Source organism: Podarcis pityusensis (assembly GCF_964106645.2).
Source record: "Podarcis pityusensis genome assembly, chromosome: 16".
Lineage (NCBI taxonomy): Eukaryota > Metazoa > Chordata > Lepidosauria > Squamata > Lacertidae > Podarcis > Podarcis pityusensis.
The window spans coordinates 6,082,075-6,107,340 of NC_138041.1; the positions used below are offsets into that span (position 1 = coordinate 6,082,075).

General features: G+C 42.7%; 1 protein-coding gene and 3 long non-coding RNA genes across 4 annotated transcripts; 3 read left to right on the forward strand and 1 right to left on the reverse strand.

The window, feature by feature from the left end:
- Positions 1 to 3,658: 3,658 nt before the first annotated feature.
- LOC308465249 lies at positions 3,659 to 5,091 on the reverse strand. The gene is made up of 2 exons (XR_013980386.1): positions 5,049 to 5,091; positions 3,659 to 4,286 (listed from the first exon to the last, which is right to left on the reverse strand). It is a non-coding gene; the product is annotated as an uncharacterized lncRNA (long non-coding RNA).
- Positions 5,092 to 6,271: 1,180 nt separating this feature from the next.
- LOC308465475 lies at positions 6,272 to 7,466 on the forward strand. The gene is made up of 2 exons (XR_013980467.1): positions 6,272 to 6,329; positions 6,954 to 7,466. It is a non-coding gene; the product is annotated as an uncharacterized lncRNA (long non-coding RNA).
- A 7,761-nt stretch (positions 7,467 to 15,227) lies between these two features.
- LOC308464861 lies at positions 15,228 to 16,422 on the forward strand. The gene is made up of 2 exons (XR_013980165.1): positions 15,228 to 15,285; positions 15,910 to 16,422. It is a non-coding gene; the product is annotated as an uncharacterized lncRNA (long non-coding RNA).
- Positions 16,423 to 21,742: 5,320 nt separating this feature from the next.
- Positions 21,743 to 24,627, forward strand: LOC308464799 (uncharacterized protein; the record flags this gene model as incomplete). Its single annotated transcript, XM_080984388.1, has 3 exons — positions 21,743 to 21,813; positions 23,085 to 23,139; positions 23,698 to 24,627. The coding sequence occupies 3 exons, from the start codon at positions 21,743 to 21,745 to the stop codon at positions 24,496 to 24,498; spliced, it is 927 nt and encodes a 308-aa protein (XP_080840514.1). The 3' UTR covers positions 24,499 to 24,627.
- Positions 24,628 to 25,266: the final 639 nt, after the last annotated feature.

The window sequence follows — 25,266 nt, forward strand, 5'->3', positions numbered from 1 at the left end:
AAAGAGAGAGCTGCAGCCTCAGGCAGGAAAAGTGGTGGCAAGGAAACACTACTTTAAATGGATTCAGAATGGCAAGGCCTGATGAGCTGTGCCAAAGGCACTGAAGGAGCTTGCAGATATAACCACTAAGCCTCTGTCCATAATTTTTGAGAATTCTTGGAGAAAACGTGAGGTCCCTGCACATGAGATGTGCAAATGCTGTTCCCAACTTCAGTTTGTGTGTGTGTCGGGGAGAAGACTCACGTAGCTACAGATGGGTCAGCTTGATGTCGATGCCAGAAAAGATTCTAGCACAGATAATTAAACAGTTGGCCTATGAGCACATAGAAAACGATGTTGCGATTACTAAGACTCAACATGGATCTCTCAAAAAATTGTTCATGCCAGATGAATCTCAATTCTTTTTTTGATAGATTTATTAGCTTGGTGGATCACAGGGCTGCTGCAGAAATAGTGTAAATTGATTTAACTATGGCTTTGAAGAAAGCCCATGACAGTTGTAGTGTTTTGATGATGGGATGGAGATGGAGAACCTGCCACCAGGAATTCATAGAATCATAGAATTGGAGGAATCATAGAATTGGGAGGAAACCCCAAAGGGCATTTAGGAAGGAAGGATCAAAATTCTGCGGTAGAGATGCAAAGGAAAGAGGTGGATTTGCCCTGCCAGACCTTAAACTCTATTATGAATCAGCAGCTTTTTGCTGGCTGAAAGAATGGCTGCTTCTTGAAAACACAGACATTTTGGATTTAGAGGGTTTTAACAATGTATTTGGATGGCATGCATACTTGTGGTATGATAAGGTCAAAGCACATAAAGCATTTAAAAACCATATTGTCAGGAAAGCATTGTTTAATGTTTGGATAAGATATAAGGACCTATTGGAAAACAAAACCCCAAGGTGGCTGTCACTGATGGAAACGAAAGCCCAGAAAAAGCTCAATATGGAGGTCAAATGGCCGAAATATTGGGAAATTTTGGAACAAGAGGGAGATAGACTGAAATTGCAGAGTTTTGAGAAATTAAAAAATAAAGTGTGAGACTGGCTTCATTATTATCAGATAATGGAGGCATACAATTTGGACAAGAAAATTGGCTTCCAGGTGGAAAAATCAAAATTAGAAACAGAACTGCTAGAACCCAAAACTAAGATTTTGTCAAAGATGTATAACTTGCTGTTGAAATGGAATACACAGGATGAAACGGTGAAATCTGCTATGATTAAATGGGCACAAGATGTTGGACATAACATAATGATGGCTGACTGGGAACAGTTATGGACCACAGGTATGAAATTCACGGCATGTAATGCCTTAAGAGAGAATATTATGAAAATGATATACAGGTGGTACATGACACCAGTCAAGCTTGCAAAGATCTATCATTTGCCCGATAATAAATGTTGGAAATGTAAAGAAACTGAAGGTACATTCTTTCACCTTTGGTGGACGTGCCCAAGGATTAAGGCTTTCTGGGAGATGATTTATAATGAAATGAAAAGGGTGTTTAAATATACCTTTCTGAAGAAACCAGAGGCCTTTCTCCTGGGCATGGTCGGCCAAATGGTGCCAAAGAAGGACAGAACTTTTTTTATGTACGCCACAACAGCAGCAAGAATACTTATTGCAAAGTATTGGAAGACACAAGATCTACCCACTCTGGAAGAATGGCAGATGAAGGTGATGGACTACATGGAATTGGCCGAAATGACTGGCAGAATCCGAGACCAGGGAGAAGAGTCGGTGGAAGAAAATTGGAAGAAATTTAAAGACTATTTACAGAAATATTGTAAAATTAATGAATGTTAGAATGATGTCAGAATGAAGTTAAGTGGTTTAAGCAGCAATGTTATAAAGGTGTATGTAAAAATGGATTGTTAACAGGTGAGAATCCAAAGTTATAATATATTATGTTAAAGGACTAAGATAAAAACAAAGAGGGAAAGAAATTGCTGAATTAACTAACTGAATTGGAATACAAAAAAGGGAGGCGTGAGGAGGTCAGGGAAACAAGGAAATGAATGTAAGGTATGGAAAGACTGATGTATTTTTTTTTAAAGTGTTTTTTATCTTTTTTTTGTATTTTGTATTTTTTCTTTTCTTTTTAATTTTGTTTTTCTTTTTCTTCTTTTCTTAATCCATGTAATTCTTTTCTTTGAAACCTTAATAAACATCATTAAAAAAACAAAACAAAATTCTGTGGCAGAGCAGCTATTTTGCATGCAGTAAGGTCTAAGTTCATTTCCGGAGAGCTGATGCCAGTCAGTGTCCATCTTATAATGAAATGCCTCCATGCAAAATAGGTAGAATATTGGATTTTTGAGAGTACTTTTTTTGTTAAATAATTGAAGGATGAAGGGATATTGAGGCTGATTTGAACTAGTAGCCATTTGAATCTACTTATCCTCAGCCTACCAGGCAAATTTCCAGCCTCTCATCATTTGGGGTAATGTAAGATCATGTGTGTGTTTTCCTGTGTTTTACCTTTCATTGTCTAAAAGCTGACTGCTGGAAGATCCCAGAGAAGAAAAAGGTCTTCATGCAGTGCATAGCTAAAGCAATGAAATGTGCTCCCACGGGAGGCCGTGTTGACTACCATCCTAGATGGCTTTAAAGCACGATTAGACAAATTCATGGAGGTGGAAGCTCCCAGAGCTACTAACCACAATGGCTGTGCTGTGTCTCCAAATTTTAGGCAGTAATGGTTCTTAATACTAGTTGCTGGAAACCACAGTGCTCTGGTGTTTGCGTCCTGATTGTGCACTATAGGCCAGGGGTGGCCAACTCCCAAGAGACTGAGATCTACTCACAGAGTTAAAAACTGGCAGTGATCTACCCCCTTTTGGGGGGGTTTAGGTCAAAGTTGTTGAGTTTTTTTAAGAAGTAGGAAGGCCCATGGGGGGGGGTTGAGTCAAAGTTGTTGAGTTTTTTCAGGGAGGAGGTAAAATGTTGACCTTTTTTTAGGGGAGCCACAGTTGTTCAGCTTCTTTTGGGGGAACCAATGATCTACCAATGATCACCATCCACCTGTTGGACATGCCTGCTATAGACATTTGGCTCACCATTGTGAGGACAGGATGCTGGACTAGACAGGCCATTAATTTGATTGAGCAAGCACTTCTTAGAATCATAGAATCTTAGAGTTGGAAGGGAGCCGAGAGTCATCTAGTCCAACCACATGTTTGTATGTTCTTAAATGACCTGGAACGCAGTCATAAGGACAGAAGTAGACCCCTCCAAATGAACAACTAGCCCACTACTGTACAGTGTCCTACAGCGACTCCATTGAGATGTCTTCAGGAAGAATGTAAGCAGAGATTGAAAGTGGGCAACACCGATGCTTGAGATTTTTCTAACTGGAGATGTCAGTGGCTGAACCTTGGGCATTCTGTTTACAGAACAGTTGCTCTGCTATTGCTTCTATACCATATATGTGAATGGTCCAATGACATGGTTGGTCCACCTACCCCAGAATCATCTACCTACATCATCTTGGAGTAGCCCTTCAATAACTCAAGCGGCAGTGCATTTTCCCCAACCCCCCTGGATCATTCAATGCCATCCATTGGGGTGGGGTATGATGTACATCAAAAGCAGGGGCTGCTCACACACATTGAGCCTCCCCTCAACTCAATTTAAGGCAAAGATAAAACAAGACTTTAGGAGACGGTTTGCCATTTTATTAGTTGCTGTGCAAGCAGGTGTAGATTGTACGATAAAAGAAGAATTAGAAATGTAGACGAGAAAGAAAAGAGAAAGAGTCACACACACAGAGAGTGCCATGATGGCATCATGGGAAATGCCTTGTTAGAGATGGTTCCTAGGAGAACATCCAGGCGAGTCAAAGAGTACAGAACAAGAAGAGGAGAGGATGACACAACTTGAGGATTAAGCACATTCCAGAGAGATATAAAGTCTGAATGTCAGGAATTAAGAAGTAGCCCTTGAAGCCAGCACTCATGGTGGTGGGATTATTCGATGGACTATAAACTGTAGATTCCCTGTAAACATTCAGAGCTTCCCTTGGGGTTCTTCAGCATTTGCATTGCTTAGGATAGCAGCATTTGCAGCCACAGCAGGAAGATCCACAACACCCGGAACCACAGCAGGGGGAACAGCAGCAGCAGGGGGAGCAGCAAAACTGCTTGCAACAACAGGGGGAGCAGCAACACTGCTTGCAACAGCCACAGCCGCAGCAGGGGGAGCAGCAGCACTGCTTGCAGCAGCAAGGGGAGCAGCCACACTGGCAACAGCAGGACATCTTGAGGAAGAGAAGGAAGCTTGAGCTGCAGGAAATCAAGGGATCACCAGTTAACTAAGCATTAAATTGTTAGATGTGTTAAAGACATCTTTTACTGGTGCTTTGCCTTAAGCACTACATATTTCACATACCTTTTCTCCTCCTCATGAGGGAGCTGAAATTATTTGCCTACATTACACAAAAATTTTCATGTCGTATAAAATATGGGAGAAATGTCTGTCTGTTAAGTGTTGAAATGGAGCATTCTGTCCAACCAAGAATTCAATATTGGTTTTACCTTCACACTAAATCCTGGGCCGTTTCCCTCTTTATCTAAGCAGAAACTCAGATGTGTCCCCCAGTATAGAAGCAAAAGGGCTTTACAAGCAGCCTTGATTCTCTCACAGATTGATATATATGACATGTTCCCTGGTTATTTCCATGTGTCACCTTTTTATGTTGTAGGTATCAGTAATTTTATATGTATGCTTGAAATATATCATGGGTGAAATATTCTACCTCAGTTGATGTGAGAAGTTTATATCTCTAGGAAAGTCACGACTGTAATAAGGACTCCATACAACAGGCCAGAGTTAGGGTAAATGGTCAGTGCTCAAAAACACAAATTATGAAAATTTAGCATCCATCACGCAGATATGGTGAAGAGATAATGAGATGATCCCATCAGATAAAACACAGAGAACCTATTCAGATGCATTTCACAAGACCAGAGTCACTGGCCTCCCTCTGACCTTCAGCTCCCCTGCAACAAATAGGAAGAATGCATAAATATTGGAAACGAGCTTACCTTTGTTCAATATAGGAGGTGCTGTGTGGATGTTGGATCCAGTGTGTTGATGAAGTATTCCAGGAGGGTGGACCTTTTTATACACCTCTGTCAACCCTTTCACAATCCATGATGCACAACTGAAGAATTAAATGGTCCGCATTAAACCTTGATGCTGCCACACACCATCATCTGGGGCATGACCTCTGACTGTATTCACACACACACACACACACACACACACACACACACAGACAACCCTTTTAAAGAATATGATTAAAACTGCATTCTGGAAACACTGTAATTCTCAGCCCTGATTAAAGGGGCAGTTATGGGACTGTTTTTAAAAACAAATATGCTGAGATGAATGGGTGCCGTGGGAATTTCTCATTGTGATCCAACACCTTCTTTTACCAGGAAATACCGTCGGATCTTCTGACTCTACCTCCTGGCCCAAGCTCAAAGGATCTGACGTTTGGATCCATGGGACTTGTTATTTGATGATCATAACATATATTTATCAGCAATGAGCAAACGTGAATAGCATTTGCCACCATATTGTGGCTGTTTGGTTAGCTGACCAGGAGGGTGAACAACAGCAGTCCCATTTTTTTTATTTAATATGTGGCTTTCACAAATGTTTACTACAGCAAAAATAAAGTGCTAGACTACTGTAAAACATTTGGGCTGCCTCTGATGACTGTCTTCCAGGATTCTGTCACACAGAAAGAATATCACAGCCTAATTTGCACCAGACATCTGAGCCATGCAAAAGTAATTGGCTTGTATCCAGAAGTTCTACTTAGAGTAGTAGCACTGAAATGAATAAACCAAAGTCAGCCATGTCTATGACCTTTAATGGGCCTGCCCTGAATACATGTTGCATGATGCACTAAGAAAGAATCGCCTAAAGGTTGTGTCCACAGGTCAACAATCTAAAAGCTAATACCCTTAGACACCAGATCTCAGAGAGAAACACATATGGTTCCTGTTCATCTCAACATCATTGATTTAAAGCAATTCCATAAGTGCCCCCTTTGGACAGAAGAGGAAATTAGAGTGTTGCAACTGCTAAATAGCTTTAATAGCCTGCCTTTAAAAATGAAGGATTTGGACAGAGTCAAGAATCACGCACCAGATGATTGTGTGGTAGAGGACTTTTAATGAAGACCTCGTCATCATTGGGTGGTGCATAACTGCTTGCGGAAGGATACATAGAGGTGTATATAAAGGCCCATTATTCAGGAGTTCTTCACTCACTCACTGGATCCAACATCCACACAAATTTTATCACTGAAAAAGGTATGTTCTGTCTTCATTCTTTTGGTTCCCTAGATTTCAGGAGAGCTTCAGGTCTTGAGTATGTAGTCTAACAGCTCTGGTTTTGCAATGAAACTGGTTCACTATATTTTTTTTATTCTTGGTGACCAATCCTGGCCTCCTGCCACATGGGGAGGTGTGCATAGAGAATAGCGTAATTTCTTAGATGCTAATTCTAATTCAAAACCTACTTTTCTCTTGGAAACCCCATTTCTTACAACACATGTCTTTACTGATTCAAAGAGAAGTTGAGATCTTGCCTTTAGGCCTGTATTCTTGAAGCATTGTAGGACTAAATTGTTTGCCTAATATTATGTTGTACAGGATCTAAAATAGTCTTTTTTTTCTGCCAAGCATGTCATCAGTTGCCTAATAGGATGTTGGGGGCTCAGAGAGCATCCTCTCAGATATGTTAGCCTGACTTCCAGTGAGTTCCCAAGGGAGACTCAGAAGAGGCCACTTTATGCATTCCTTTCCTTGATGCAATGTGTAGCAAACTTTAAACATACATTTCATGTTGGTCTCAAGCTGTAATATTTGGATATCTAAGGTGTCCTTAATATTGTGTTGTGTTTGCTTAATGAGAAATCCCTTGAATCCTTTCAGCAATACCTTCCCTCTCCACCGCTAAGATGTCCTGCTGCTCCAATTGTTGCTGCTCTCCCTGCTGCTGCAAGTGCTGCTGCTGCCCCTGCTGCTGTCCTTGCTGTTGCTGCTCTCCTTCCTGCTGCTGCTGTTCCCCCTGCTGCTGCAACTCTTGTGGCTGTGGTTCCTGTGGCTGTGGCTGTTGCGGCTGTGGTTCCTGTTGCTGCTATCCTAAGCAAGGCTGCTGCTAAAGTGTTCAGTGAAGTGTTGAGAGCTGCTCCCTCCTCCATGCTGGTGGACTCCTTGGATTCATCTGTTTCTGTGCCTTAAATTTATTCCTGCCTCCTTCTACAACCCTGGATTCTTCTCATCTCCTTCTTACTTTGCTTTGTTTTCCTTCAAGGAAGCATGCCAGTTGTCTTCTCTTTATCATCATGGTGGTCCTGGGAGTCATTCTCTTTTCATCTCTTTGAATAACTCCTCTATGAGGGAGAAATATGTTCATATGGCAGTTAATAAAGATTCTAAAGCACAGTAGAGTGTTCTTGTGTTCCTTTGCCTTGAGACAGGGAATGTGTCATAGATCCTGCATAAGTCATCTGCTTGGCAAGCATCTCCAGCTGAAGGGCTGCTGGGCCAGTAAGGATCAGAAGCTGAGTTCTTGAGGAGCACATCTCCATCTCTCATACAGTATTGGGAAGGGGGCCATAGCTCATTGGAAGGTCACATTTATGACACACATAACATCCCAGGTTCACTAGCTGTTATCTCTCCTTGAATTAATGGGTGTAGCAAACACAAGGAGGAGCAAGGTCCTTTGTCTGAGATCTGGGACAGATGCCCTTCAGAGGCACCTGTCTGGTATGTAATGGGAGAGAGTTCCAAAAATAGGTGCTGCCACACATAAAAGCTGATTAAATAAGTGTGTTGTAGGGATTTCCTGATAGGTGCTATCTGCAGGAGGCTCTGTCTCATAGGAGCCAACTCCTAGGGGCTATGGGGGCTTCAGCTCCCACTATAAAATATTTTAGGGGGCTGGGCTCCCTCAAGTTAAGGGGCATTGCCATTCAAATGGTGTGTGTGCATTCTTGTGGGGTGGGGCATATCTAGGCCTCCACAATATTTTATTCAAGTTGGCATCCCTGATCTTTCTCCTGCAAACCACATTGATTGGATGGCTATAAAAGGGAAGAGGTGATAATTTAAACTGCATCATATTGAGTGCTACTTGTGGATCGAGCCTAATATATTTTGATAATGTTTCAACCACCCCATCTCCTTTGAGATCTCTTCTCAAATTCCTCTGTTGCTTTGCTGATCATTTCATTGTCCAGAAGGTGATGGAAGCAACCAGGGAATCATCTATATTGGACCTGGTCATCACCAATTGGCAGGAATTGATCTTTGAATTGAAAGTACTGGGAACCTTGGAAGGAACTGGTCATGTCCTTTTGGGTTTCATGATACACAGACAAGGGAAATCTGGATGTATTTGGACATGTACTTTGGCTTTAAGAGGGCTGATTTCAAAAAGCTAAAGTAACTGCTGGCTGAGATCCCATGGTCAGAAAAACTCAAAGAGAAGGGAGTCCAGGAGGGATGGGAGTTTCTTAAAGGCAAAATACTGAAGGCAGAAATGCAGAGAATACCAACAAGAAAGAAAAGTTGGAGGCATCTAAAGAAACCAGTGTGGATGTCTAAGTGTAAACAGATGAGCTAGGATTCTAGAAGGGTATGTGTGCTAAATGGAAGAAAGGGGGAATTATAACAGAAGGGTATACACAAGTAGTGAACAGTTGCAGGATAAAGGTCAGGCACAGTCAATGATCACAGTCTTATTAGAGAGGTTAAGAATGATAAAAGAGGCTTTTTTGGCTGTGTTTGAAGAAGAGGAAGGACAAGCAAGTTGTAGTTCCTGTGAATGGATAAGATGAAAAAAAGCTATGGAAAGCAGAACTGCTCAACACCTACGTTGCTCTCCTCCTCACCTAAAATTAAAGCTGTACTCAACCTGAAAACATGATAAATGGTGCAAAGAGAGAGCTGCAGCCTCAGGCAGGAAAAGTGGTGGCAAGGAAACACTACTTTAAATGGATTCAGAATGGCAAGGCCTGATGAGCTGTGGCCAAGGTTCTGAAGGAGCTTGCAGATATAACCACTAAGCCTCTGTCCATAATTTTTGAGAATTCTTGGAGAAAACGTGAGGTCCCTGCACATGAGATGTGCAAATGCTGTTCCCAACTTCAGTTTGTGTGTGTGTCGGGGAGAAGACTCACGTAGCTACAGATGGGTCAGCTTGATGTCGATGCCAGAAAAGATTCTAGCACAGATAATTAAACAGTTGGCCTATGAGCACATAGAAAACGATGTTGCGATTACTAAGACTCAACATGGATCTCTCAAAAAATTGTTCATGCCAGATGAATCTCAATTCTTTTTTTGATAGATTTATTAGCTTGGTGGATCACAGGGCTGCTGCAGAAATAGTGTAAATTGATTTAACTATGGCTTTGAAGAAAGCCCATGACAGTTGTAGTGTTTTGATGATGGGATGGAGATGGAGAACCTGCCACCAGGAATTCATAGAATCATAGAATTGGAGGAATCATAGAATTGGGAGGAAACCCCAAAGGGCATTTAGGAAGGAAGGATCAAAATTCTGCGGTAGAGATGCAAAGGAAAGAGGTGGATTTGCCCTGCCAGACCTTAAACTCTATTATGAATCAGCAGCTTTTTGCTGGCTGAAAGAATGGCTGCTTCTTGAAAACACAGACATTTTGGATTTAGAGGGTTTTAACAATGTATTTGGATGGCATGCATACTTGTGGTATGATAAGGTCAAAGCACATAAAGCATTTAAAAACCATATTGTCAGGAAAGCATTGTTTAATGTTTGGATAAGATATAAGGACCTATTGGAAAACAAAACCCCAAGGTGGCTGTCACCGATGGAAGCGAAAGCCCAGAACAAGCTCAATATGGAGGTCAAATGGCCGAAATATTGGGAAATTTTGGAACAAGAGGGAGATAGACTGAAATTGCAGAGTTTTGAGAAATTAAAAAATAAAGTGTGAGACTGGCTTCATTATTATCAGATAATGGAGGCATACAATTTGGACAAGAAAATTGGCTTCCAGGTGGAAAAATCAAAATTAGAAACAGAACTGCTAGAACCCAAAACTAAGATTTTGTCAAAGATGTATAACTTGCTGTTGAAATGGAATACACAGGATGAAACGGTGAAATCTGCTATGATTAAATGGGCACAAGATGTTGGACATAACATAATGATGGCTGACTGGGAACAGTTATGGACCACAGGTATGAAATTCACGGCATGTAATGCCTTAAGAGAGAATATTATGAAAATGATATACAGGTGGTACATGACACCAGTCAAGCTTGCAAAGATCTATCATTTGCCCGATAATAAATGTTGGAAATGTAAAGAAACTGAAGGTACATTCTTTCACCTTTGGTGGACGTGCCCAAGGATTAAGGCTTTCTGGGAGATGATTTATAATGAAATGAAAAGGGTGTTTAAATATACCTTTCTGAAGAAACCAGAGGCCTTTCTCCTGGGCATGGTCGGCCAAATGGTGCCAAAGAAGGACAGAACTTTTTTTATGTACGCCACAACAGCAGCAAGAATACTTATTGCAAAGTATTGGAAGACACAAGATCTACCCACTCTGGAAGAATGGCAGATGAAGGTGATGGACTACATGGAATTGGCCGAAATGACTGGCAGAATCCGAGACCAGGGAGAAGAGTCGGTGGAAGAAAATTGGAAGAAATTTAAAGACTATTTACAGAAATATTGTAAAATTAATGAATGTTAGAATGATGTCAGAATGAAGTTAAGTGGTTTAAGCAGCAATGTTATAAAGGTGTATGTAAAAATGGATTGTTAACAGGTGAGAATCCAAAGTTATAATATATTATGTTAAAGGACTAAGATAAAAACAAAGAGGGAAAGAAATTGCTGAATTAACTAACTGAATTGGAATACAAAAAAGGGAGGCGTGAGGAGGTCAGGGAAACAAGGAAATGAATGTAAGGTATGGAAAGACTGATGTATTTATTTTAAGTGTTTTTTATCTTTTTTTTGTATTTTGTATTTTTTCTTTTATTTTTAATTTTCTTTTTCTTCTTTTCTTAATCCATGTAATTCTTTTCTTTGAAACCTTAATAAATATCATTAAAAAAACAAAACAAAATTCTGTAGTAGAGTAGCTATTTTGCATGCAGTAAGGTCTCAGTTCATTTCCGGAGAGCTGATGCCAGTCAGTGTCCATCTTATAATAAAATGCCTCCATGCAAAATAGGTAGAATATTGGAATTTTGAGAGTACTTTTTTTGTTAAATAATTGAAGGATGGAAGGATATTCAGGCTGATTTGAACTAGTAGCCATTTGAATCTACTTATCCTCAGCCTACCAGGTAAATTTCCAGCCTCTCATCATTTGGGGTAATGTAAGATCATGTTTGTGTTTTCCTGTGTTTTACCTTTCATTGTCTAAAAGCTGACTGCTGGAAGATCCCAGAGAAGAAGAAGGTCTTCATGCAGTGCATAGCTAAAGCAATGAAATGTGCTCCCATGGGAGGCCGTGTTGACTACCATCCTAGATGGCTTTAAAGCACGATTAGACAAATTCATGGAGGTGGAAGCTCCCAGAGCTACTAACCACAATGGCTGTGCTGTGTCTCCAAATTTTAGGCAGTAATGGTTCTTAATACTAGTTGCTGGAAACCACAGTGCTCTGGTGTTTGCGTCCTGATTGTGCACTATAGGCCAGGGGTGGCCAACTCCCAAGAGACTGAGATCTACTCACAGAGTTAAAAACTGGCAGTGATCTACCCCCTTTTGGGGGGGTTTAGGTCAAAGTTGTTGAGTTTTTTTAAGAAGAAGGAAGGCCCATGGGGGGGGGTTGAGTCAAAGTTGTTGAGTTTTTTCAGGGAGGAGGTAAAATGTTGACCTTTTTTTAGGGGAGCCACAGTTGTTCAGCTTCTTTTGGGGGAACCAATGATCTACCAATGATCACCATCCACCTGTTGGACATGCCTGCTATAGACATTTGGCTCGCCATTGTGAGGACAGGATGCTGGACTAGACAGGCCATTAATTTGATTGAGCAAGCACTTCTTAGAATCATAGAATCTTAGAGTTGGAAGGGAGCCGAGAGTCATCTAGTCCAACCACATGTTTGTATGTTCTTAAATGACCTGGAACGCAGTCATAAGGACAGAAGTAGACCCCTCCAAATGACCAACTAGCCCACTACTGTACAGTGTCCTACAGCGACTCCATTTAGATGTCTTCAGGAAGAATGTAAGCAGAGATTGAAAGTGGGCAACACCGCTGCTTGAGATTTTTCTAACTGGAGATGTCAGTGGCTGAACCTTGTGCATTCTGTTTACAGAACAGTGGCTCTGCTATTGCTTCTATACCATATATGTGAATGGTCCAATGACATGGTTGGTCCACCTACCCCAGAATCATCTACCTACATCATCTTGGAGTAGCCCTTCAATAACTCAAGCGGCAGTGCATTTTCCCCAACCCCCCTGGATCATTCAATGCCATCAACTGGGGTGGGGTATGATGTACATCAAAAGCAGGGGCTGCTCACACACATTGAGCCTCCCCTCAACTCAATTTAAGGCAAAGATAAAACAAGACTTTAGGAGACGGTTTGCCATTTTATTAGTTGCCGTGCAAGCAGGTAGATTGTACAATAAAAGAAGAATTAGAAATGTAGACGAGAAATAAAAGAGAAAGAGTCACACACATAGAGAGTGCCATGATGGCATCATGGGAAATGCCTTGTTAGAGATGGTTCCTAGGAGAACATCCAGGCGAGTCAAAGAGTACAGAACAAGAAGAGGAGAGGAAGACACAACTTGAGGATAAAGAAGGATATTCCAGAGAGATATAAAGTCTGAATGTCAGGAATTAAGAAGTAGCCCTTGAAGCCAGCACTCAGGGTGGTGGGATTATTCGATGGACTATAAACTGTAGATTCCCAGTAAACATTCAGAGCTTCCCTTGGGGTTCTTCAGCATTTGCATTGCTTAGGATAGCAGCATTTGCAGCCACAGCAGGAAGATCCACAACACCCGGAACCACAGCAGGGGGAACAGCAGCAGCAGGGGGAGCAGCAACACTGCTTGCAACAACAGGGGGAGCAGCAACACTGCTTGCAACAGCCACAGCCGCAGCAGGGGGAGCAGCAGCACTGCTTGCAGCAGCAAGGGGAGCAGCCACACTGGCAGCAGCAGGACATCTTGAGGAAGAGAAGGAAGCCTGAGCTGCAGGAAATCAAGGGATCACCAGTTAACTAAGCATGAAATTGTTAGATGTGTTAAAGACATCTTTTACTGGTGCTTTGCATTAAGCACTACATATTTCACATACCTTTTCTCCTACTCATGAGGGAGCTGAAATTATTTGCCTACATTACACAAAGATTTTCATGTCGTATAAAATATGGGAGAAATGTCTGTCTGTTAAGTGTTGAAATGGAGCATTCTGTCCAACCAAGAATTCAATATTGGTTTTACCTTCACACTAAATCCTTGGCCGTTTCCCTCTTTATCTAAGAGGAAACTCAGATGTGTCCCCCAGTATAGAAGCAAAAAGGGCTTTACAAGCAGTCTTGATTCTCTCACAGATTGATATATATGACATGTTCCCTGGTTATTTCCATGTGTCACCTTTTTGTTGTAGATATCAGTAATTTTATATGTATGCTTGAAATATATCATGGGTGAAATATTCTACCTCAGTTGATGTGAGAAGTTTATATCTCTAGGAAAGTCACGACTGTAATAAGGACTCCATTCAACAGCCCAGAGTCAGGGTAAATGGTCAGTGCTCAAGAACACAAATTATGAAAATTTAGCATCCATCACGCAGATATGGTGAAGAGATATTTAGATGATCCCATCAGGTAAAACACAGAGAACCTATTCAGATGCATTTCGCAAGACCAGAGTCACTGGCCTCCCTCTGACCTTCAGCTCCCCTGCAATAAATAGGAAGAATGCATAAATATTGGAAAAGAGCTTACCTTTGTTCAATATAGGAGGTGCTGTGAGGATGTTGGATCCAGTGTGTTGATGAAGTATTCCAGGAGGGTGGACCTTTTTATACACCTCTGTCAACCCTTTCACAATCCATGATGCACAACTGAAGAATTAAATGGTCTGCATTAAACCTTGATGCTGCCACACACCATCATCTGGGGCATGACCTCTGACTGTATTCACACACACACACACACACACACACACACACACACACACACCCCTTTTAAAGAATATGATTAAAACTGTATTCTGGAAACACTGTAATTCTCAGCCCTGATTAAAGGGGCAGTTATGGGACTGTTTTTAAAAACAAATACGCTGAGATGAATGGTGCCGTGGGAATTTCTCATTGTGATCCAACACCTTCTTTTACCAGGAAATACCGTCGGATCTTCTGACTCTACCTCCTGGCCCAAGCTCAAAGGATCTGACGTTTGGATCCATGGGACTTGTTATTTGATGATCATAACATATATTTATCAGCAATGAGCAAACGTGAATAGCATTTGCCACCATATTGTGGCTGTTTGGTTAGCCGACCAGGAGGGTGAACAACAGCAGTCCCATTTTTTTTATTTAATATGTGGCTTTCACAAATGTTTACTACAGCAAAAATTAAGTGCTAGACTACTGTAAAACATTTGGGCTGCCTCTGATGACTGTCTTCCAGGATTCTGTCACACAGAAAGAATATCACAGCTTAATTTGCACCAGACATCTGAGCCATGCAAAAGTAATTGGCTTGTATCCAGAAGTTCTACTTAGAGTAGTAGCACTGAAATGAATAAACCAAAGTCAGCCATGTCTATGACCTTTAATGGGCCTGCCCTGAATACATGTTGCATGATGCACTAAGAAAGAATCGCCTAAAGGTTGTGTCCACAGGTCAACAATCTAAAAGCTAATACCCTTAGGCACCAGATCTCAGAGAGAAACACATATGGTTCCTGTTCATCTCAACATCATTGATTTAAAGCAATTCCATAAGTGCCCCCTTTGGACAGAAGAGGAAATTAGAGTGTTGCAACTGCTAAATAGCTTTAATAGCCTGCCTTTAAAAATGAAGGATTTGGACAGAGTCAAGAATCACGCACCAGATGATTGTGTGGTAGAGGACTTTTAATGAAGACCTAGTCATCATTGGGTGGTGCATAACTGCTTGCGGAAGGATACATAGAGGTGTATATAAAGGCCCATTATTCAGGAGTTCTTCACTCACTCACTGGATCCAACATCCACACAAATTTTATCACTGAAAAAGGTATGTTCTGTCTTCATTCTTTTGGTTCCCTAGATTTCAGGAGAGCTTCAGGTCTTGAGTATGTAGTCTAACAGCTCTGGTTTTGCAATGAAACTGGTTCACTATATTTTTTTAATTCTTGGTGGCCAATCCTGGCCTCCTGCCACATGGGGAGGTGTGCATAGAGAAAAGCGTAATTTCTTAGATGCTAATTCTAATTCAAAACCTACTTTTCTCTTGGAAACCCCATTTCTTACAACAAATGTCTTTACTGATTCAAAGAGAAGTTGAGATCTTGCCTTTAGGCCTGTATTCTTGAAGCATTGTAGGACTAAATTGTTTGCCTAATATTATGTTGTACAGGATCTAAAATAGTCTTTTTTTTCTGCCAAGCATGTCATGAGTTGCCTAATAGGATGTTGGGGGCTCAGAGAGCATCCTCTCAGATATGTTAGCCTGACTTCCAGTGAGTTCCCAAGGGAGACTCAGAAGAGGCCACTTTATGCATTCCTTTCCTTGATGCAATGTGTAGCAAACTTTAAACATACATTTCATGTTGGTCTCAAGCTGTAATATTTGGATATCTAAGGTGTCCTTAATATTGTGTTGTGTTTGCTTAATGAGAAATCCCTTGAATCCTTTCAGCAATACCTTCCCTCTCCACCGCTAAGATGTCCTGCTGCTCCAATTGTTGCTGCTCTCCCTGCTGCTGCAAGTGCTGCTGCTGCCCCTGCTGCTGTCCTTGCTGTTGCTGCTCTCCTTCCTGCTGCTGCTGTTCCCCCTGCTGCTGCAACTCTTGTGGCTGTGGTTCCTGTGGCTGTGGCTGTTGCGGCTGTGGTTCCTGTTGCTGCTATCCTAAGCAAGGCTGCTGCTAAAGTGTTCAGTGAAGTGTTGAGAGCTGCTCCCTCCTCCATGCTGGTGGACTCCTTGGATTCATCTGTTTCTGTGCCTTAAATTTATTCCTGCCTCCTTCTACAACCCTGGATTCTTCTCATCTCCTTCTTACTTTGCTTTGTTTTCCTTCAAGGAGGCATGCCAGTTGTCTTCTCTTTATCATCATGGTGGTCCTGGGGGTCATTCTCTTTTCATCTCTTTGAATAACTCCTCTATGAGGGAGAAATATGTTCATATGGCAGTTAATAAAGATTCTAAAGCACAGTAGAGTGTTCTTGTGTTCCTTTGCCTTGAGATGGGGAATGTGTCATAGATCCTGCATAAGTCATCTGCTTGGCAAGCATCTCCAGCTGAAGGGCTGCTTGCCTAGAAAGGATCAGAAGCTGAGTTCTTGAGGAGCACATCTCCATCTCACATGCAATATTGGATAGGGGGCCATAGCTCATTGGAAGGTCACATTTATGACACACATAACATCCCAGGTTCACTAGCTGTTATCTCTCCTTGAATTAATGGGTGTAGCAAACACAAGGAGGAGCAAGGTCCTTTGTCTGAGATCTGGGACAGATGCCCTTCAGAGGCACCTGTCTGGTTTGTAATGTGAGAGAGTTGCAAAAATAGGTGCTGCCACACATAAAAGCTGATTAAATAAGTGTGTTGTAGGGATTTCCTGATAGGTGCTATCTGCAGGAGGCTCTGTCTCATAGGAGCCAACTCCTATGAAGCGCCCACAAGAAAATATTTTAGGGGGCTGGGCTCCCCCAAGTTGAGGGGCATTGCCATTCAAATGGTGTGTGTGCATTCATGTGGGATGGGGCATATCTAGGCCTCCACAATATTTTATTCAGGTTGGCATCCCTGATCTTTCTCCTGCAAACCACATTGATTGGATGACTATGAAAGTGAAGAGGTGATAATTTAAACGGCATCATATTGAGTGCTACTTGTGGATCGAGCCTAATATATTTTGATAATGTTGATGAAAGCAACTGTTTCGACCACCCCATCTCCTTTGAGATCTCTTCTCAAATTCCTCTGTTGCTTCGCTGATCATTTCATTGCCCAGAAGGTGAAGGAAGCAACCAGGGAATCATCTATATTGGACCTGGTCGTCACCAATAGACAGGAATTGATCTTTGAATTGGAAGTACTGGGGACCTTGGAAGGAACTGGTCATGTCCTTTTGGGTTTCATGATACACAGACAAGGGAAATCTGGATGTATTTGGACATGTACTTTGGCTTTAAGAGGGCTGATTTCAAAAAGCTAAAGTAACTGCTGAGTGAGATCCCATGGTCAGAAAAACTCAAAGAGAAGGGAGTCCAGGAGGGATGGGAGTTTCTTAAAGGCAAAATACTGAAGGCAGAAATGCAGAGAATACCAACAAGAAAGAAAAGTTGGAGGCATCTAAAGAAACCAGTGTGGATGTCTAAGTGTAAACAGATGAGCTAGGATTCTAGAAGGGTATGTGTGCTAAATGGAAGAAAGAGGGAATTATAACGGAAGGGTATACACAAGTAGTGAACAGTTGCAAGATAACGGTCAGGCAGGCTGAAGCTCAGAATGAGCCCAGTCTTCTTAGAGAGGTTAAGAATTATAAAAGAGGCTTCTTTGGCTGTGTTTGAAGAAGAGGAAGGATGAGCAAGTAGTAGTTCCTGTGCATGCATAAGATGAAGAAAAGCTATTGGGTGGCAGAGGCAAAGCAGGACTGCTCAACACCTATGTTGCTCTCCTCCTCACCTAAAATTAAAGCTGTACGCAACCTGAAAACATGATAAATGGTGCAAAGAGAGAGCTGCAGCCTCAGGTAGGAAAAATGGTGGCAAGGGAACACTACTTTAAATGGATTAAAAATTGCAAGGCCTGATGAGCTGAGCCCAAGGTACTGAAGGAGCTTGCAGATATAACCACAAAGCCTCTGTTCATAATTTTTGAGAATTCTTGGAGAAAACATGAGGTCCCTACAGACTAGAGAAGGGCAGATGCTGTTTCCATCTTCAAAAGGGGGGTGGGAGAGGTCAGAAGAAGACCCAGGTAACTGCTGACTGGTCAGCTTGAGAGCAGTACCAGGAAAAGTCCTAGAAAAGTCCTATTTAACATATAATTAAATAGTCAGTCTGTGAACACTTAGAAAAGCATTCTATGATTAATCGAGTCCTCCTCACAGAGGGCACGTGTTGTGGTGAGATCATCTGGACTTACCTCACTGTTTGTGTGGGTGGGAGTGATTGAATAGCCACAACAACCCAATTGGTGGTCCCTCGTTGCTAGGCAGATCTAGCCAATGGGGAATTTTGTGTATTAACCAAGGGACCTTTATATACCATTGCACGTTGCGTAGAGCTTTCTCTTTCACTTCGTGCACCGGATCACCCACCCACCCTCTCTACAAACCACTCACTATCTGTAATCAATAAAGTTGTGGCCAAAATTATGCCAATAACCTAAAACTAAATTCCGTGTCAATTGTGTCTTTATTTATTGGGAAGCTCCTGGGGATCTTAATATGCAACTAAGATATCTCAAAAACAATTCATGCCAGATGAATCTCATTTCGTTTTTTATTGGATTTACAGTGGTACCTCGGGTTAAGAACTTAATTCATTCCGGAGGTCCGTTCTTAACCTGAAACTGTTCTTAACCTGAAGCACCACTTTAACTAATGGGGCCTCCCACTGCTGCTGCATCACTGCTGCCCGATTTCTGTTCTCATCCTGAAGCAAAGTTCTTAACCCGAGGTACTATTTCTGGGTTAGCGGAGTCTGTAACCTGAAGTGTATGTAACCTGAAGCGTATGTAACCCAAGGTACCACTGTATAAGCTTGGTGGATCAGGGGAATGCTGTGGTCATAGTGTGTCTTGATTTCAGTTAGGCTTTTGACAAAGTCCCTCATGGCAATTATAGTGCTTTAAGGACAGGCTGGAGAATCTGTGGCCAGCTATTCATAGAATTTAGTGTTGAAAAGGACCCCAAGGGAAGGCATGTAGCTTAGTGGTAGGAAAGCTCTTTTGCAAACAGAAGTTCCCAGATGACAAAGCCCTCCATTATATTTTGATGGAGAAGCTGATAAAATGTGGGCTGGACCAAGTTACTTTATAATGGATTCGTAGCTAGTTGACTGATCATATCTAAAGAGTCTCGCTAATGTTTCCAGAACATCCTGTAGGGGGAAAAAAATGCAAGTGGAGTTCTGCAGAGTTCTGTCCTGGGCCTGTTGTTGTTCAACATCTTTCCAAATGCCTTGGGTGAAGAAAGTGAGGGGATGCTCATTCAAACTGGGAGGGGTAGCTAATGCCACAGAAGACTCAAAATGCCCCCAACAGATTGGAGAACTGGGCCCAAACTAACACAATTAATTTCCTGAAGCCAAACTTTGTTGATTTCTCTAACAAAGTCAAAACTTGGGATGAACATAAATTGTCCTTGATAGTAATCACATGGTCAACACTGCCCAGATCAAAAGATGTGTCTACATTGGAGCCCCATGGCTGTGTCACATTTATCACCCCTTCAATTCATCCTTAGAACCAGCTTCTCCTTGGCATGTCATTGCCACATCCTTCCTTCATGCAGGGACCCATAGATTGCAGCAAAATATGGGGCAAGATTTTGTCCAGTATCTTGCCCATGCGATGAGCTCATGGGAAAAAGCTGTCCGGTGATCCCTTACAATGGGGAGAGTAAAGCCTATGTGAGGCTGCTTCCGATGGAGCTCAGGTCCTTTTTGCCTCAAGAGCTTCCTACCCGCCCACCCTCAGGTTAGAGCTTTCACTGAGCAATTTTGGGTCACTGGTTGACAGGGGCAGATTCCCCACCCCGTCTCAACTAGATTGGCACTTGGTGCCTTTCTCTCAGTGAAATTATGGCCTGCCTTTGTTAGGTGGGAAAACGTTGTTTGCGTGATTGCGTGGTTTGCACCCTGGTCACTCAGTGATACCTTGCTTGCTTGACTTGCACCACAGCAAGGTTCAACACTGGCTGACTCCCATGAAATGGGTTTTGGGTGGTCCGAACCTGGTGGGCCCATTTCATCAACATGGGGTTTTTGTGGAATGATTAACAGATCCTGGCCCAAATGACATTCCAACCCTTGCCCTGCCTGTGTCACAGTCCAGTCTATGGGCGATTGAAGTCCCGGCTGAGGACACTGGGACCAGAGGCAAGATGGTGGGGTGGGAGCAGGAACGAGAGTCCAGAAGCCAGGGGTCTGAGGGTCAGGAAGCAGGGAGTCACGAAGTCAAGGGTCCGAGGGTCGAGAAGCAAGGAGCCAAACGCAGCAAGGCAGGAAAAGTGTTGCTGTGGCAAAGAGCCGAAGGGAAATGCTGACTTTATATCCCTTCCTGGCTCTTGCCACCAGGTGCAGTGAGTTACCAAGTGGCCTCACCTGTGCAGCTGTACCTTGCCTCTTCAGAACAAACTTAGGAAGGCCCCAGTCCTGCGAAGCCCTACTGGTCACAGGGCCTGGCTCCTGCATGCACTCCTGACAGCCTGCTGCTATCAAGAAAGATCTGGCCTGATTTTATTCCATCACTGTTGCACAAGTCTGGTTATTTGCTACTCTCATGAGTGATATAATGCACGTCGTGATTCAAAACCAGAATTGAATTGATCTTGGAGACCAAAGGAAGCCAACCTAGGAATGTGAACATGGGCAGAAGTCAGTCTCTTGATTGCACCTCAGCAAAGAAACCGTTGGACACTTTCTGAGTCAAACAAAGCAGTAGATGGTCATAATGAAAAGTTAAAACCAGACCATTGAACTGTGCCCAGGGAAAAAGCAGCAATCGGGAGTACTGAAGCAATGCTGGAATGAGCGTTTTTTTAATCCACTTGAGCCTACGGATTTGTCTTCCACCAAATCAAACTCCCAAATATTCATGAAGGGAAGCCCAGTATAGAACATGTTAAAGTTGTCCAAATTTGAGTCCCTCTAATCATGTGCTTTCTTAAAACTTTTTTATTTTATTTTGACGAAGTAATAATCATAAATAAATAAGAATAAAAATATGTACCCCACCACTGAGACCATTCCATTGTAACTATCCAACATCTCAAATTTCAATACCACTTGCGATGGTCTGACCCCTTTCCATTTTAACAATACAAATTCAACAAACACCCTCCATATCAAGTTAATTTATCATTAATAGCTATATCCCAGACCTCTTTATACCATTCTTCCATTTTTTATTCTGCTTGCCCCTTCCACTTCCTAGCTATAATAATTCGTGCAGCTGTCAATAAATTTGTGAGCAAGTCCTTCATAGCCTACGTACCTTCCACCCCATTGTAAATTGTTAATAATGCTACCTCTGGATTTTTGGTCAGCTTTAACCCAGTGATTTCTGTTATCTCCTTAAACACCCTTTGCCAAAACAATTGTACATATTTACACCCCCACCACATGTGAACATAATTCCCTGTTTCCTGGCATCCCCTCCAACATAACACTGAATATTACTTGTTTATTTGATTTAATCATGTGCTTTTAAAAGCCACGTGCTGGATCGTAAAATCCCATCCTAATTGCTCAACCCATGTCCAGTCTTAAAATGGTTACATTCTTTCTCATTTAAGTGAGACATGCCATTCACGTGTGTTCAGCCATTCATTAAATTTATTACGGTGAAACAGATGACCTCTGGAGACAACTGGTGAGAAGTCAGGAGGTTTTTCATTAATAAAACCCTTAGGCTCTTGACCATTGTGAGAAACTCGTGTGATGTTTCCTACATTAATCCATCTCGTCGCAAATATTTGTAAAGCTATTAGATACATGCTACAACTGCAAAGTAGAAGAATAGTGATCTGGGTTCACCATACTTTATGACATACAAAAAACACTTTATTAGTTTGTTTGTTGCATGTATGTTGTTGTTTAGTCATTTAGTTGTGTCCGACTCTTCATGACCCCATGGACCAGAGCACGCCAGGCACTCCTGTCTTCCACTGCCTCCCGCAGTTTGGTCAAACTCATGCTGGTAGCTTCGAGAACACTATCCAACCATCTTGTCCTCTGTCGTCCCCTTCTCCTTGTGCCCTCAGTCTTTCCCCACATCAGGGTCTTTTCCAGGGAGTTGTCTCTTCTCATGAGGTGGCCAAAGTCTTGGAGCCCCAGCTTCAGGATCTGTCCTTCCAGTGAGCACTCAGGGCTGATTTCCTTAACAATGGATAGGTTTGATCTTCTTGCAGTCCATGGGACTCTCAAGAGTCTCCTCCAGCACCAGAATTCAAAAGCATCAATTCTTCGGCGATCAGCCTTCTTTATGGTCCAGCTCTCACTTCCATACATCACTACTGGGAAAACCATAGCTTTAACTATATGGACCTTTGTTGGCAAGGTGATGTCTCTGCTTTTTAAGATGCTTTCTAGGTTGCATGTATATCCCACCCTTGGTTCTCTCATTCCTCAGTTAGTTCAGGCTGAGAGGCAGTGACTGGCCCAATGTCACAGCCAGCAATCTTCATAACCAAGTGGGGAACTGAACCCTGGTTTATCAGGTCGTGGTCTGATATTCAGTATCCACAGGTGCCTTATATGTGCCATGTGTAATACAAAGAAAGAAAAATATAGATAACTAGCGTGATAAAAAGATTTCCGTGCTCCCCAGTAGCAAGTCTAAAAATCCTTAGGCACTATATCACGGGAAGAAATTCACATGATCTCCATTCATGTCAATGTAATTCATTTTGAAGCACTGCTGTGAGAACTGAAGGGTAGGAATTAAGGATTTGCTACTGGGAAATAGCTTTAATTGCACACAGTTTAAAATGAAGGATGTGAACACAGTCAAAGATGACACACTGGATGTCGGTGTGACAGAGGCCAACTGCTGAACTTTAATGAAAGCCTAGTCATTCTTAAGTAGAGCCTCACTCATTGAGGAAGGATGCACCGAGATGTATAAAAAGTCCCACCATTCAGGAGAGATTCATTCCCTCACTGGATCAAACATCCGTACCAACACCTGCTGAAGAAGGTGAGTCTTATTGCAAGGTTTGTTTAGTATTGAGGTTTCCTTGATTGCAGGAGAACTAAGATCTTGAGCAGCACTCCAATAATCCTGGTTTTCTCAAAGGCTTACACTATTAGTTTTGTGATTGTTATTGACCCTGGTTCTCTTCCCACATAATGTGGGAAATAGCCCAGGGTATAACCAGGCAAAAATCCAGATTCTGTGCTTCCACATTGGTTCTCAAGAAGAAGGCTCTACCTCAGTGTTTCCCGGCCTTGGGTCTCTAGCTGCTTTTGGACTACAACTCCTAACATCCCTAGCTAGCAAGCCCAGTGGTCAGGGATGATGGGAATTGTTGTCCAAAAACAGCTGGGGACCCAAGGCTGCGAAACACTGCTCTAGATGGATAGCCATGGAGACATCAGATAAAAACCTTGGACAATGGCAGCCGACAATATCCAATCCCTTAACCAACATAGACAGGGTGCTTCATAATATAGTCTCAAATCTGGCAGAGAGAAACCACCTCTTTCTTTCAACATATGAGGAATTTGATGTGTCTGACTGGTTCATTTCTTTCAGTTGCACCTCCCTTCCCCATTGCAAAGATGTCGTGCTGCTCCCCCTGCTGTTGCCACCAGTGCTGCTGCTGCCCCTGCTGCTGCCACCACTGCTGCTGCTCCCCTTGCTGTTGCCAGCAACACTGCTGCTCCCCCTGCTGCTGCCAGCATTGCTGCTGCCACCAGTGCTGCTGTCCCCATTGCGGCTCCCCCTGCTGCTGCCACCAGTGCTGCTGCTCCCCTTGCTGTTGCCAGCAGCACTGCTGCTGCCCCTGCTGCTGCCAGCATTGCTGCTGCCACCAGTGCTGCTGCCCCTGTTGTGGCTGCCCTTGCTGCTGCTGCTGCCCTTGCTGCTGCCACCAGTGCTGCTGCCACCCTTGCTGTTGCGGGCACTGTTGCTTCTACACCTGCTACCCCTCCCCTGCTGCTGTGGACACTGATGCTGCCCTTGATGCTGCTGCAGGCAGCGCTGCCGCCCCTCCTGCTGAAGCTGCTGCCGATACCCAAGATGCTGAGACCAGTACGCCTGGTGCCACTGCTCTTGCAGTCAGTGCCGCTGCTCCCCCTGCTCCCCCTGCCCGTCCTGCTGCGATTCCACGTGCTCCTCTGGATTCCTTCCGTGAGAACTCAAGCCGCTCCCCGATGGAATGCAAGTGCTGAAGAAACCCAGTGCAAGGCATCGCCGCCACCACTACCACAAGCAATGGATTCTCGGACCACTCCCTGCGCTCACCTTGCTGAGCTCAGCGCTGCAACCTATGTACCTTCCTCCTTTATTGTTGTTTACCCCTCTTGTTGTTCACCCCTCTTGTTGTCTCTTTGACTATCAGGCATTTCCAGTGGTGTCACTGGGGGCTGTCTCATTTCCCCCTCCTCTGTTGTTTTCCTAACTCCTCTATTGCTGTAGAATCTCCTTGCCTGCATGGCAAATAATAAAGCAACAAATCACTAACACAGGATCTTCACTTACTACTTTTTACTTAAAGAGAGCGAGAACGAGAGAGTGTGCAAATGTGTGTGTTCATGTGCATGAGGGAGAGAAAGAGAAAGAGAAAGAGAAAGAGAGAGAGAGAGAGAGAGAGAGAGAGAGAGAGAGAGAGAAAATGAGCCAAGCTCAATAATCAGGTTGGAGTGACTCCATCTAGCAAGGTCACTATTCATTTATTTCTCTCGCAAGGAATTATATACTGCTCAAACACAATAGGCAGCTTAACAAAAATGCAACGCAAAAAAAAAATCAATTTTTTAAATATCCTTTATTTAATTTTTAAAAATACATCCAGCTGATTTGTTGTTTTTAAGAAATCACAGTACTTTACAATGACAGTACTTAAAAAAGTATACAGTAAAAACCATACAAAAAAGTTAAAATCGGAAATGAGGTAACTATTGTTGTAAGATGTACAGTGGTACCTCGGGATACAGACGCTTCAGGTTACAGACGTTTCAGGTTACAGACTCCGCTAGCCCAAAAATAGTACCTTGGGTTCAGAACTTTGCTTCAGAACAGCAATCATGCGGCGGCAGCAGGAGGCCCCATTAGCTAAAGTGGTACCTCAAGTTAAGAACAGTTTCAGGTTAAGAACAGACC